Genomic DNA, 14,888 nt, shown 5'->3' on the forward strand with positions numbered 1-14,888 from the left:
GACTGTGTAGGTTTAAATATAGCTCAGCTTTGAAGCCTTTGGTTGAACAAACAACATAAATAACTTTTTTTTCAATTGTGTTTTCATGACTCTTTGTCTTGTATTTTTATCCATGACTTTGTAGTTTGCTATCTTGGACCAACATCAGCTACCTGCCCAGGGAATCAGTGATAGATATAGCACAAGGGCGCTGCAGGTCTCCTCTCCCAGGAGAGCCGGTGGCTTCTCCAGGTAGAATTCCCCTCCTTGGCCATCTCTCTGCCCCTAACTCTAGCATAGTGAAAAGTGAGCTGTGAACCTCAGCCCATTAGAGATAATAACACACATTAAGTTACACTATTAACTGCAAAGAACTATTTCCATGTTAGTAGTTATTTTTTTCAGCTGCTAAGAGATTAATGACAGTGGTAATTGCCTAGAACTATATGTCTATGCCTGTATATGTTTAAATGCTCCTTGCTCTTGATTTAGCTTAAAACATTTTCCAAAAAGACAAACACAACATTGGAGTTGTGCCTTAGATGAGAATTGGGTAAAGTCAGTATGTAAAAGAAAAATTGAGTGTTGCTAAAATTACCCTCGATAATCTTTTAGGGAGGTCCATGAGGGAGATGATCATGTTACCTTGGTAAGTCCAACAGAGCTCGTGGTTGTTTTGGTTTTTTTTGTTGTTGTTGTTTTGTTTTTTTTCACTTGAGCACTGAAATAAGTTGCTGTCTTTGACCAATTAATGAAGTAGTTGGCTTGCAAGATTTTCACCTTTAAAAACAAGAACATACTCAATGCAGTGAGATGCTCCTGTTCAAGAGGCATGTGGGAATTGGGGCCACAGCAGTTTCAAGCCACTCATCTCATGCTTACTTACTCTTGGGAACATACTTTTTTTTTTTTTTTTTTGCGGTACGCGGGCCTCTCACTGCTGTGGCCTCTCCCATTGAGTAGCACAGGCTCCGAACACGCAGGCTCAGCGGCCATGGCTCACGGGCCCAGCCGCTCCGCGGCATGTGGGATCCTCCCAGACCGGGGCACGAACCCGCGTCCCCTGCATCAGCAGGCGGACTCCCAACCACTACGCCACCAGGGAAGCCCTCTGGAACATACTTTTTGAGTGGACTAAGTTTCAGCCAAACCAGATGCTTCTTGCTGCAGATTTGAGGCTAGAACTTGAGTCTCCAGACTCCCAAACTGGCATTCCTTGTATTACACGTTTCTACTCTCCAAATAAATTAATAGATTCTATTACTAAAAGGGAGCAGCACACCCCCCCCCAAATTTTTATATACTGAGGAGCATCCAGAGAAAAAGTCCCATTGACCTATGCAGCCTCAGAGTGGTATTTTAAAACAAAAGAAACCACTTGGCCCCTTGGCTGAAGTGTTGGGAAGCACATACTGTGCATTGCTTGTTCACAGCCATCACGCCAATCACGGTTGACAGCTGTCCCCAGTGGCATCTTGCCAATCTGGAAGGAAGAGTTTTAGTCTGAGCCTGAATTGGCTGTCTGGCCCCTCCCACACTCTCCCAGATGAGCGTGTTCCATTAGTCAGCCTCATCTGAGGTCCGAGGGTAGAATGGGGTGATTAATTTAGCTTGTCCCCAGAAAAATCGAGACCACTACAGCGAATGAATGTACTGTTTGGTCCAAGTGGGTGTTTATTATTGAAGGCAATGAGATCCCATTACACCTTCGAAGAGAAGCCCTAGCTTGGGTGGAGTGATCCTTGGCAAAGATGCGTGTATTTCAGGACCCTCTATCAAAGCAGGGCTGCTACAGCTGGAAAGGAACAAAGCTTCATGCCCACCAAAGGAACTGAGACAAACCTGCATTTACATGCTCAAATTTTCTTTAATCCATTGTATCAACTCTTTTTTTTTTTTTGCGGTACGCGGGCCTCTCACTGCTGTGGCCTCTCCCGTTGCAGAGCACAGGCTCCGGACGCGCAGGCTCAGCGGCCATGGCTCACGGGCCCAGCCGCTCTGCGGCATGCGGGTTCCTCCCGGACCGGGGCACGAACCCGTGTCCCCTGCATCGGCAGGTGGACTCTCAACCGCTGTGCCATCAGGGAAGCCCTGTATCGACTCTTGAAAGACTGAGGTTACCCTGAGCTGTATTAAAAAAAATTAATATAATGGTAAAGATGACCATTTTATTAAGTGGGGAGATTTTAATATTGCTGTTACCATTAAGAGTGTGAGGCCCTCCAGACAGGGAGACCTAGTGACAGTTTTCCTCCCTTACCATACTTGGAGCTCATTCTGAGCTACTCAAGTGAGATAAATGAGGCAACACATATGAAAGTGCTTTGAGCATTTTGGAGGACAGGTACTCTATAAAAGTAAGGTAATATTAGTATTAGTATGGATCTAGTTGTCTGTGTTGGAGAAGATCGATGTGAACTGGGGTGTGGGTGATGAAGAGGCTGTTTGATTCACAGCAAGAGACCCTAATTCCAGACCTAGATCTGTCATTCCCCTGCTTTGAACCTTGGGCTGGTTTGTCAATTTCTCTTTCTTTTTTTGTTGCATTTTTAAAATACAGAGCTTAGATTCACAATAATATTTTCTCAAACTCATTACTCAATAAAATGCCCTTAGAGATGCTTCATGAAAATTTGGTTCTGTGATTGTGAGTTTAAAAAAAGAAATAAACTCCATTCCATGCTCCTTGCCTAGAGACTAACAGAAGCTCGCTGATATGTTAAGGTCTCTAGGATGTCCTGTGAGCAAGAAAGCTGTATAGTTAGCATTAATCAAAACGTTTTACAAAAGGATCCATTCAAAAAATAATCTATTAAAATCGAACAGTACTGGTGTCCTATGGAACAGATGTTGGGAAGTGCTCTAGAACATCTCACAGTTCACTTCTTGGTCTAAAATTGTGTATCTCAGTATAAGCTTTCAACATAAAGTGCCATTTTGGGTGAAATAACATATTTTCCTGATATAGGCGTGTGTAGGCAAGAAGAAAAAGGAAAGATGGCATTTAAATATGTCAGACGTTTCAGTTAAAATATTTAAGACCAACATAGTTTTAAACAGTCTCTTCAATGTAATTAGATTATATATATAGAGAGATCTGCCCTTGGCCCTTATCTAGCGGTGGCCATTTAATCTGTTTTTGTTTTGTTACTAGTTCTCTAAGTGATTTAAGTACTTGATGCATCTGTGTTTTGCATTCTGCACCGACCAAGGAAAAGTTTGAGTGGGCTGCGGTAGTATGGATGATTTACTCTGGCCCCTAGGATTATTTAATGGGTCCAAAGGCACAGTTATGCAGGGACCAGGTTACTGCTGAAATATTTTAACTTGAATTCAGGGATGAAGCTACATCCTGCTAACAAGGAAGGAAACATGAATTGGGAGTAGTTGTTTAAGGGTTCTAAGTAGTAGGGTAAGGATTTTTGATCTTTGTCCTATAGGAAATGGGGAGCCATAGAAGGTTTGGCCCTCAGTGGATGAATGGCCTTTGGACTCGTTTCCACAGGTAATTCCCTCGATTAGAAAGAAACAAAACATTTGGATGAACCACTTTTTGTTAAGTGTATTAGTTAGCACCCTAATATTTGCAATGAACAGAAAGGCCAAATCAACCTTGCTTAATCAACAAAGGGGATTTAGGGTTTGCTCAACAGAAAATAGCTAGCATGTATGGAGCAGATGCTAACACCAGACACTGTGGTTAAATGCTTAACACTTACTAACTGATTTAATCCTCACAACTCCATGAAGGGCATACTATCATCTCTGGTTTGCAGGTGGAAATCCTGAGGTACAAAGTTCCGTTCGCACAGCTGAATGACAGAGCTGGTATTTGAACTCAAGTAGTTTTATTTCAAAGACCATTCTTTTAATCATTTTGCTCTACTGTCCTCTCTAAGTAAACAAGTTTACGGGTGGGCAGGCTCCTTAGATATCCACATTCAGAGACTCAAAGAGTATCATAGAATTTGGACCATCTCTCTCCACCTTTTGAGCCTATTTTTCCAAGATTGGCTTATCCTCTGCCTCCAAGATATGTCTCCATCAGATCTAGACTTAATTTTTATTCCAACTGCTTACAAACTAACAATAAAAAATAACTTTTTTCTCTCTCTCTAATAATTCCACAGTCATTCTAGCATCATGTCTTACTGATTTTGCCATTACTGATCCAATCACCGTTATCAGGAAAATGGAATTTTCTGAATGCTAGGCCTTACAAGATCACTTCTGGTGCTGAGGGTGAGAGAAAGTAACAAAGACTGAGCATAGGGAGGAAATTCGTCTGAGAAGGATGAGGATGTTTTTTCAAAGAACATCAAGCTACAGTTGCCAGAAGGAATGTACATAGGCGTTGGGCAGATAGAAGATATGGCCAACTTTTATACCAAACCTTCGTTTGCATTATCATCCAAATTGAATTCATGGGAAGGATTCATTTTTGGCCTCCCCACTTTTTCTATAAAAACATTGTCAAACTCTAGAGTATGGCAGTGAGGCCTGAGAAGGTGTCAGGAATACAAAACCCTTTGGATAAGGACTTCTTCCTTCTGGAATCATATGAGTTCACTATGGTCAATTTTCAAGAGGAATGAGAGACTTGTTCCTCTAAGTCTAAAGCAGAGTTGAAGCTGAATTGCTGATTGATTGATTGATTGAGAGAACGTGGGCATATATTACAATGGGGACTTTTGAAGTTAGGTAGAATTTTCCAGCCCTGGAGTTGTTGCCAAGGAAGATTGACAGACCTCCTGAATCTTTTCAAGGAGAGTGGATGATCCCTCTGGGAGGATCTGAGCACTGAGCTACACAAAGGCCAAGAATCTTTCCAGGTTGTTCTTTTACCTTTAGCCTTATACATAATTCTGCTTTTGTTTTGCTTTTTGGTTTTTGAACATGATGCCAGTGTGTACCACCTTGGGCGAAGGGGGGGGGGAGGCTGCCGAGATCAATGAGCGGGATCTCCTGAAGGAGACAGCAGGCCTTGGTCTGAGACATCAGGCCTTGGTCTATGTCAGCCTCTCCCTGAACACCCACTCCTCTGGAGTTCTGAATGGGGAGAGAAAGGATTTGGAATCCCCACCCCAGGGACATCTGCTCACTGCCTCCACATTACATCTGCCTTGTTTCTATCTTCCAGGACAACCAGAGTCTGAAAACATCATCATTCATGCAGACTGTTTTTCCCTGTTTTATTTAAGGTTTCCTGGGGAACTTCTCAGGGTATAGGTTTTGATAAGCTAAGTCCTTGAACACTCATTAACCTGAAGATTAGTGCTCTGGGGGTCTCAGGTGAACATTTTTCCTCCGGAACCTCTAGGGGTTGCTGAGCCTTAGGGAAGTGCTTCTTAAACATTAATGTGCATATTAATCATCCATGGATCTTATTAAAATACAGATTTCTATTTGATAGGTGAGTCCTGAGGTTCTAACAAACTTACAGGTGATGCCCAATGCTGCTGGTCGCTGGACCACAGTGAGAGATGATGCAGAGCTTGTCTGTTTTCTCTCTGCCCCTCGTATTTGCCCCATATATGCCTTTTTTTTTTTTTTTTGCCTGTTTTTATTTTTTAACATCTTTATTGGAGTATAATTGCTTTACAATGGTGTGTTAGTTTCTGCTTTACAACAAAGTGAATCAGTCATACATATACATATGTGCCTTTTGAACATGTACTATGTGCTTGGCAAATTTATCAGGATGCCTTGTTCTCCAAACTCATACATATTTGAGAAATTATCCTTCAAATTATCTAATGAGGTAATTAAATTGTAACTGAGCTACCAAGCATCTCCCTGTCCTGTTTTCTGATGACCTTACTGCCTAACCTCATAAATGACAAAGGAAATATGTGACCAACACTTAACTAACTATTATGTCACAACTATGCTATAGGAAAATCTCTGTCCTCCCTCACAGTACTTATGAGCCTATTCTGGTATTCTCCATCAGATTCCACTCTGTGGACACATGCCAGGTGCACTTATAAAACTCTTCTTCCTGTTTCCTTCCCTGTGTCTTTCCTCAGGACATGCATGTCATCAGCACTGATGAGAACCAAGTGTTTGCAGCGGTCCAAGAATGGAACCAAAACGACACATACAACCTCTACATCTCAGACACCCGTGGTGTCTACTTCACTCTGGCCTTGGAGAATGTCCAGAGCAGCAGAGGCCCTGAGGGCAACATCATGATCGACCTCTATGAGGTATGTCACAAGGCACGTGTGGTCTTGAGCCACTGCAGTGCTGGGACTGGCAGTTGAAGTCCCCAAGTTGGCTGTTTCCTCGATCATTTTAATAACTAGTTCCTTATGTGGCCTCATTCCATTTGGGAGAGGGAGGCGGGTTGCAGAACAGTTTTATTGGTTAATTTGCAATCCACAAAACAGCTCTGGGAGGGATTCTTTTTTTTTATTTAAAAAAATTTTTTTTTATTTTTTAACATCTTTATTGTAGTATAATTGCTTTACAATGGTGTGTTAGTTTCTGCTTTATAACAAAGTGAATCAGTTATACATATACATATGTTCCCATATCTCTTCCCTCTTGCATCTCCTTCCCTCCCACCCTCCCTATCGCGCCCCTCTAGGTGGTCACAAAGCACCGAGCTGATCTCCCTGTGCTATGCAGCTGCTTCTCACTAGCTATCCACCCTACGTTTGGTAGTGTATATATGTCCATGCCACTCTCTCACTTTGTCACAGCTTACCTTTCCCCCTCTCCGTAAAACAAATACCGTATGCTAACACATATATATGGAATCTAAGAAAAAAAAAGGTCACGAAGAACCTAGGGGTAAGACGGGAATAAAGACACAGACCTGCTAGAGAATGGGAAGGATTCTTTGTTGACCAAGTCCCAGGCCATGAAGCCCCAGAGGGCTTGGAAAGTGTCTAGGGAAGCAGTCAAACAAAGGGTTTGAATAAGAGTGAGCCTAGTGTGAAATTTGAAAATTGTCTTGAGGGGCTAATAGGGTGTCAGGGGTGGAGCAAAGAGATGATGGCACTGTTCCCTTACATCTCTCTGAAGAAAGAACTAAGAGGATGTCTTTGCATTGCATCAGAAGACACTCCCTTGTCAAATTCTTTTCCCATTTAGGTCATTAGAGAATACTGAGAGAGTTCCCTGTGCTATACAGTAGGTCCTCGTTGGTTATCCATTTTAAAGATAGCAGTTTGCACATGTCAATCCCAAACTCCCAAGCTATCCCTCTTATATGTATAACTGAATCACTTTGTTGTACACCTGAAATTAACATAACATTGTTAATCAACTATACTCCAATATAAAATAATTTTTTTAAAAAAATGATTATAGCTAAATATTGAAAAAAAAAGACACTCCCTTGTACTTGATGACCTTTCTGACGGCATAACCTCTATTAGCTAATTGCCATCCTCTCAGAGGGCCAATGCATGAGACAAGATCAATACGTCTTTCTTTTCCTAAAGAGTGGTGAGGAGGAGAAACAAAAAGCAGAGTTTACCAGATTTTCCTAAGGGAACTGTGACCCTTTGTTTCTCAGAATGACAAAGTTCAAAATAAAATCATATGTTAGATCAGTTAGCTTTTATGACAAACATCAACACTTTAATGGCCATTTAAAGCACAGTCAGGTGAAAAGAAAGCTACTATTTGGGGATGGATTTTAGCCATTTGTCAGTCTTGTGCTATGAAGGATTTATAATGGGATATAATGAGCCATTATGAAACATATTCAGAATTTGGGAAGTGCAATCATACACTTATATTCTATCTGAAAAAGAATTATAAAACTTATTCAAATATGTTCAGTCATAATGATGTCATCATTTGGTGAAGGATAAGTTCAGAGAGTAGAGGTGGTTTGTGTAATGAGAAGTAAGGGAATCATATCCAGCATGTCAAAGAAGAAAACCAATTTCACTGAAGAAATTTAAACCTATTATTAGAATTCCTTTTAATGCTGTCTATATACCTTCATCTTTAGGAGTTCTTGGGAATTTTCTTCTAGTATCTAAACTTCTCTGTGTGTATAAAGGCATGTTAACAAACTGTATGCACATTTCAGAGCTCAAGTATTTGTGATGGAAATTATGGTAGACTAGAATAGGACATAGTTTTTGTGTATATATTTAGAAAAATACCCTGCAAATTTTTTATACATTCACAAGTTTCTTCCACTTCATTTCCTGCCCATGTTCCAGATAAATATAGTATCATATATCTCAGCCTCAAACTGAACATGTATTCTGGAAAACATTTACATATTCTGGTGATTTACCTTCAAATTCATGTAGGGTAAAATTCTGATTTAGGGTGTAAATTTTAGAGTCAGGCTGCCTGGGTTTAAATCCTGGCCACACTACGTGTATATATTTTTGATATAAATCCAACAACTTCAGAGCCTCAGTTTTCTTGTTTAAAATAAGGGGATAGGGCTTCCCTGGTGGCGCAGTGGTTGAGTCCGCCTGCTGATGCAGGGGACACGGGTTCATGCCCTGGTACAGGAAGATCCCATATGCAGCTAGGCCCGTGAGCCATGGCTGCTGAGCCTGCACGTCCGGAGCCTGCGCTCCGCAACGGAAGAGGCCACAACAGTGAGAGGCCCGCGTACCGCAGAAAAATAAAATAAAATAAATAAAGGGATAAAAATGGTACCTCCTTGATAGGATTTCTCTGAGGATGAAATAAGCTAATCATTTTTTTTAAACATCTTTATTGGAGTATAATTGCTTTACAATGGTGTGTTAGTTTCTGCTTTACAACAAAGTGAATCAGCTATATATATACATATGTTTCCATATCTCTTCTCTCTTGCATCTCCCTCCCTCCCACCCTCCCTATCCCACCCTTCTAGGTGATCACAAACCACCTAGCTGTCTCCCTGTGCCATGCGACCTCTTCCCACTAGCTATCCACCCTACGTTTGGTAGTGTATATATGTCCATGCCACTCTCTCACTTCGTCACAGCTTACCCTTCCCCACTCCCCATATCCTCAAGTCCATGCTCTAGTAGGTCTGTGTTTTATTCCCGTCCTATCCCTAGTCTCTTATGACATTTTTTTCTTAGATTCCATATATATGTGTTAGCATACGGTATTTGTTTTTCTCCTTCTGACTTCACTCTGTATGACAGACTCCAGGTCCATCCACCTCACTACAAATAGCTCAGTCTCATTTCTTTTTATGGCTGAGTAATATTCCATTGTATATATGTGCCACATCTTCTTTATCCATTCATCTGTTGATGGACACTTAGGTTGCTTCCATGTCCTGGCTATTGTAAGTAGAGCTGCAATGAACATTGTGACATGACTCTTTTTGAATTATGGTTTTCTCAGGGTATATGCCCAGTAGTGGGATTGCTGGGTCATATGGTAATTCTATTTGTAGTTTTCTTTTTTTTTTTTTTTGAAGGTTAAGCCTTTATTGTTTAATTTTTTTTTAACATCTTTATTTGAGTATAACTGTTTTACAATAGTGTGTTAGTTTCTCCTTTACAGCAAAGTGAATCAGTTATACATATACATATGTTCCCATAACTCTTCCCTCTTGTGTCACCCTCCATCCCACCCTCCCTATCCCACCCCTCTAGGTGGTCACAAAGCACAGAGGTGAACTCCCTGTGCTATGCTGCAGCTTCCCACTAGCTATCTAATTTACATTTGGTAGTGTGTATATGTCCCTGCCACTCTCTCACATCGTCACAGCTTACCCTTCCCCCTCCCTATATCCTCAAGTCCATGCTCTAGTAGGTCTGTGTTTTATTCCCATCCTACCACTAATCTCTTCATGACATTTTTTTTTAGATTCCATATATATGTGTTAGCATATGGTATTTGTTTTTATCCTTCTGACTTACTTCACTCTGTATGACAGACTCCAGGTCTATCCACTTCATTACAAATAACTCAGTTTCATTTCTTTTTATGGCTGAGTAATATTCCATTGTATATATGTGCCATATCTTCTTTATCCATTCATCTGTTGATGGACACTTAGGTTGCTTCCATGTCCTGGCTATCGTAAATAGAGCTGCAATAAACATTTTGGTACATGACTCTTTTTGAATTATGGTTTTCTCAGGGTATATGCCCAGTAGTGGGATTGCTGGGTCATACGGTAGTTCTATTTGTAGTTTTCTAAGGAACCTCCATACTGTTCTCCATAGTGGCTGTATCAATTTACATTCCCACCAACAGTGCAAGAGGGTTCCCTTTTCTCCACACCCTCTTCAGCATTTATTGTTTCTAGATTTTTTGATGATGACCATTCTGATTGGTGTGAGATGATATCTCATTGTAGTTTTGATTTGCATTTCTATAATGATTAGTGATGTTGAGCATTCTTTCATGTGTTTGTTGGCAGTCTGTATATCTTCTTTGCAGAAATGTCTATTTAGGTCTTCTGCCCATTTTTGGATTGGGTTGTTTGTTTTTCTGTTATTGAGCTGCCTGAGTTGCTTATAAATTTTGGAGATAAATCCTATGTCAGTTGCTTCATTTGAAACTGTGTTCTCCCATTCTGAGGGTTGTCTTTTGCTCTTGTTTATGGTATCCTTTGCTGTGCAAAAGCTTTTAAGTTTCATTAGGTCCCATTTGTTTATTTTTGATTTTATTTCCATTTCTCAAGGAGGTGGGTCAAAAAGGATCTTGCTGTGATTTATGTCATAGAGTGTTCTGCCTGTGTTTTCCTCTAAGAGTTTTATAGTGTCTGGCCTTACATTTAGGTCTTTAATCCATTTTGAGTTTATTTTTGTGTATGGTGTTAGGGAGTGTTCTAATTTCCTACTTTTACATGTACCAGTCCAGTTTTCCCAGCACCACTGATTGAAGAGGCTGTCTTTTCTCCACTGTATATTCTTGCCTCCTTTATCAAAGATAAGGTGACCATATGTGTGTGGGTTTATCTCTGGCCTTTCTATCCTGTCCCATTGAGCTATATTTCTGTTTTTGTGCCAGTACCATACTGTCTTGATTACTGTAGCTTTGTAGTATAGTCTGAAGTCTGGGAGCCTGATTCCTCCAGCTCCATTTTTTGTTCTCAAGATTGCTTTGGCTCTTCGGGGTCTTTTGTGTTTCCATACAAATTGTAAAATTTTTTGTTCTAGTTCTGTAAAAAATGCCATTGGTAGTTTGACAGGGATTGCATTGAATCTGTAGATTGCTTTGGGTAGTAGAGTCATTTTCACAATGTTGATTCTTCCAATCCAAGAACACGGTATACCTCTCCATCTATTTGTATCATCTTTAATTTCTTTCATCAGTGTCTTGTAATATTCTGCATACAGGTCTTTTGTCTCCTTAGGTAGGTTTATTCCTAGATATTTTATTCTTTTTGTTGCAATGGGAAATGGGTGTGTTTTCTTAATTTCACTCTCAGATTTTTCATCATTAGTGTATAAGAATGCCAGAGATTTCTGTGCATTAAATTTGTATCCTGCTACTTTACCAAATTCATTGATTAGCTCTAGTAGTTTTCTGGCAGCATCTTTAGGATTCTCTATGTATAGTGTCATGTCATCTGCCAACAGTGACAGCTTTACTTCTTCTTTTCCAATTTGGATCCCTTTTGTTTCTTTTTCTTCTCTGATTGCTGTGGCTAGAACTTCCAAAACTATGTTGAATAAGAGTGGGGAGAGTGGCAACCTTGTCTTGTTCCTGATCTTAGTGGAAATGGTTTCAGTTTTTCACCATTGAGGACTATGTTGGCTATGGGTTTGTCATAAATGGCCTTTATTATGCTGAGGAAAGTTCCCTCTATGCCTACCTTCTGCAAGGTTTTTTATCATAAATGGGTATTGAATTTTGTCAAAAGCTTTCTCTGCATCTATTGAGATTATCATATGGTTTTTCTCCTTCAGTTTGTGGATATGGTGTATCATGTTGATTGATTTGCATATGTTGAAGAACCCTTGCATTCCTGGAATGAACCCCACTTGATCATGGTGTATGATCCTTTTACTGTGCTGTTGGATTCTGTTTGCTAGTATTTTGTTGAGGATTTTTGCATCTGTGTTCATCAGTGATATTGGCCTGTAGTTTTCTGTCTTGTGATGTCTTTGTCTGCTTTTGGTATCAGGGTGATGGTGGCCTCATAGAATGAGTTTTGGAGTGTTCCTCCCTCTGCTATCTTTTGGAAGAGTTTGAGAACGATAGGTGTTAGCTCTTTTCTATATGTTTGATAGAATTCACCTGTGAAGCCATCTGGTCCTGGGCTTTTGTTTGTTGGAAGGTTTTTAATCACAGTTTCAATTTCAGTGCTTGTGATTGGTCTGTTCATATTTTCTATTTCTTCCTGGTTCAGTCTCGAAAGGTTGTGCATATCTAAGAATTTGTGCATTTCTTCCCCGGTTTTCCATTTTATTGGCATAGAGTTGTTTGTAGTAATCTCTCATGATCTTTTGTATTTCTGCAGTTGTGTCAGTTGTTACGTCTCCTTTTTCATTTTTAATTCTATTGATTTGAGTCTTCTCCTTTTTTTGCTTGATGAATCTGGCTAATGGTTTATCAATTTTGTTTATCTTCTGAAAGAACCAGCTTTTAGTTTTATTGATCATTGCTATCGTTTCCTTCATTTCTTTTTCATTTAATTCTGATCTGATCTTCATGATTTCTTTCCTTCTGCTAAATTTAGGGGTTTTTTTTGTTCTTCTTTCTCTAATTGCTTTAGATGCAAGGTTAGGTTGTTTATTCGAGATGTTTCCTGTTTCTTAAGGTAGGATTGTATTGCCATAAACTTCCCTCTTAGAACTGCTTTCACTGCATCCCATAGGTTTTGGGTCGTCGTGTCCTTTGTCATTTGTTTCTAGGTATTTTTTGATTTCCTCTTTGATTTCTTCAGTGATCACTTGGTTATTAAGTAGTGTATGGTTTAGCCTCCATGTGTTTGTATTTTTTACAGATCTTTTCCTGTAATTGATATCTAGTCTCAAAGCATTGTGGTCAGAAAAGATACCTGATACAATTTCAATTTTCTTAAATTTACCAAGGCTAGATTTGTGACCCAAGATATGATCTATCCTGGAGAATGTTCCATGAGCACTTGAGAAAAATGTGTATTCTGTTGTTTCTGGATGGAATGTCCTATAAATATCAATTAAGTCCATCTTGTTTAATATATCATTTAAAACTTGTGTTTCCTTATTTATTTTCATTTTGGATGATCTGTCCATTGGTGAAAGTGGGGTGTTAAAGTCCCCTACTATGATTGTATTACTGTCGATTTCCCCTTTTGTGGCTGTTAGTATTTGCCTTATGTATTGAGGGGCTCCTATGTTGGGTGCATAAATATTTACAATTGTTATATCTTCTCCATGGATCGATCCCTTGATCATTATGTAGTGTCCTTCTTTGTCTCTTGTAATAGTCTTTATTTTAAAGTCTATTTTGTCTGATATGAGAATTGCTACTCCAGCTTTCTTCTGATTTCCATTTGCATAGAATATCTTTTTCCATCCCCTCTCTTTCAGTCTGTATGTGTCCCTAGGTCTGAAGTGGGTCTCTTGTAGATAGTATATATATGAGTCTTGTTTTTGTATCCATTCAGCCAGTCCTGGTTTTGGTGGGAGCATTTAATCCATTTACATTTAAGGTAATTATTGATATGTATGTTCCTATTACCATTTACTTAATTGTTTCACGTTTGTTCTTGTAGGTCTTTTCCTTCTCTTGTGTTTCTTGCCTTGACAAGTTCCTAAAGCATTTGTTGTAAAGCTGGTTTGGTGGTGCTGAACTCTCTCAGCTTTTGCTTGTCTGTAAAGGTTTTAATTTCTCCATCAAATCTGAATGAGATCCTTGCTGGGTAGAGTAATCTTGGTTGTAGGTTTTTCTCCTTCATCCCTTTAAATATGTCCTGCCATTTCCTTCTGGCTTGCAGAGTTTCTGCTGAAAGATCAGCTGTTAACCTTACGGGGATTCCCTTGTGTGTTATTTGTTGTTTTTCCCTTGCTGCTATTAATATGTTTTCTTTGTATTTAATTTTTGATAGTTTGATTAATATGTGTGTTGGTGTGTTTGTCCTTGAATTTATCCTGTATGGGACTCTCTGTGCTTCCTGGACTTGATTGACTATTTCCTTTCCCTTATTAGGGAAGTTTTCAACTATAATCTCTTCAACTATTTTCTCAGTCCCTTTCTTTTTCTCTTCTTCTTCTGGGACCCCTATAATTCGAATGTTGGTGTATTTAATGTTGTCCTAGAGGTCTCTGAGACTGTCCTCAGTTCTTTTCATTCTTTTTTTTTATTCTGATCTGTGGTAGTTATTTCCACTATTTTATCTTCCAGGACACTTATCCATTCTTCTGCCTCAGTTATTCTGCTATTGATCCCATCTAGAGTATTTTTAATTTCAGTTATTGTGTTTTTCATCATTGCTTGCTTCCTCTTTAGTTCTTTTAGGTCCTTGTTAAATGTTTCTTCCATCTTGTCTATTCTATTTCCAAGATTTTGCATCATCTTTACTGTCATTATTCTGAATTCTTTTTCAGGTAGACTGCCTATTTCCTCTTCATTTGTTAGGTCTGGTGGGTTTCTACCTTGTTCCTTCATCTGCTGTGTGTTTTTCTGTTTTTCATTTTGCTTATCATACTGTGTTTGGGGTCTCCTTTTTGCAGGCTGCAGATTTGTAGTTCCCCCCTTTTTTGGTGTCTGTCCCCAGTGGCTAAGGTTGGTTCAGTGGGTTGAGTAGGTTTCCTGGTTGAGGGGACTAGTGCCTGTGTTCTGGTGAATGAGGCTGGATCTTGTCTTTCTGGTGGGCAGGTCCGTGTCTGGTTGTGTGTTTTGGGGTGTTTGTAGACTTATGATTTTAGGCAGCCTCTCTGCTAATGGCTGGGGCTGTGGTCCTGTCTTGTTATTTGTCGGGCATAGGGTGTACAGCACTGTAGCTTGCTGGTTGTGGAATGAAGCTGGGTCTTGGTGTTGAG

At 39.7% G+C, this 14,888-nt stretch overlaps 1 protein-coding gene across 4 annotated transcripts in view; it reads left to right on the forward strand.

Annotated features, from left to right (window-relative positions):
• The window catches only part of SORCS1 (sortilin related VPS10 domain containing receptor 1), a 565,941-nt gene that overhangs the window by 421,071 nt on the left and 129,982 nt on the right, over positions 1 to 14,888 (forward strand). For all 4 annotated transcript variants that reach the window (XM_067024735.1, XM_059052971.2, XM_059052968.2 and 1 more), the window contains exon 9: positions 6,009 to 6,188. In XM_067024735.1, the coding sequence (XP_066880836.1) occupies positions 6,009 to 6,188 (180 nt within the window). The remainder of the gene's footprint in view (positions 1 to 6,008; positions 6,189 to 14,888) is intronic.

This window comes from Kogia breviceps, chromosome 2 (assembly GCF_026419965.1).
Source record: "Kogia breviceps isolate mKogBre1 chromosome 2, mKogBre1 haplotype 1, whole genome shotgun sequence".
In the NCBI taxonomy this organism is placed as follows: Eukaryota; Metazoa; Chordata; class Mammalia; order Artiodactyla; family Physeteridae; genus Kogia; species Kogia breviceps.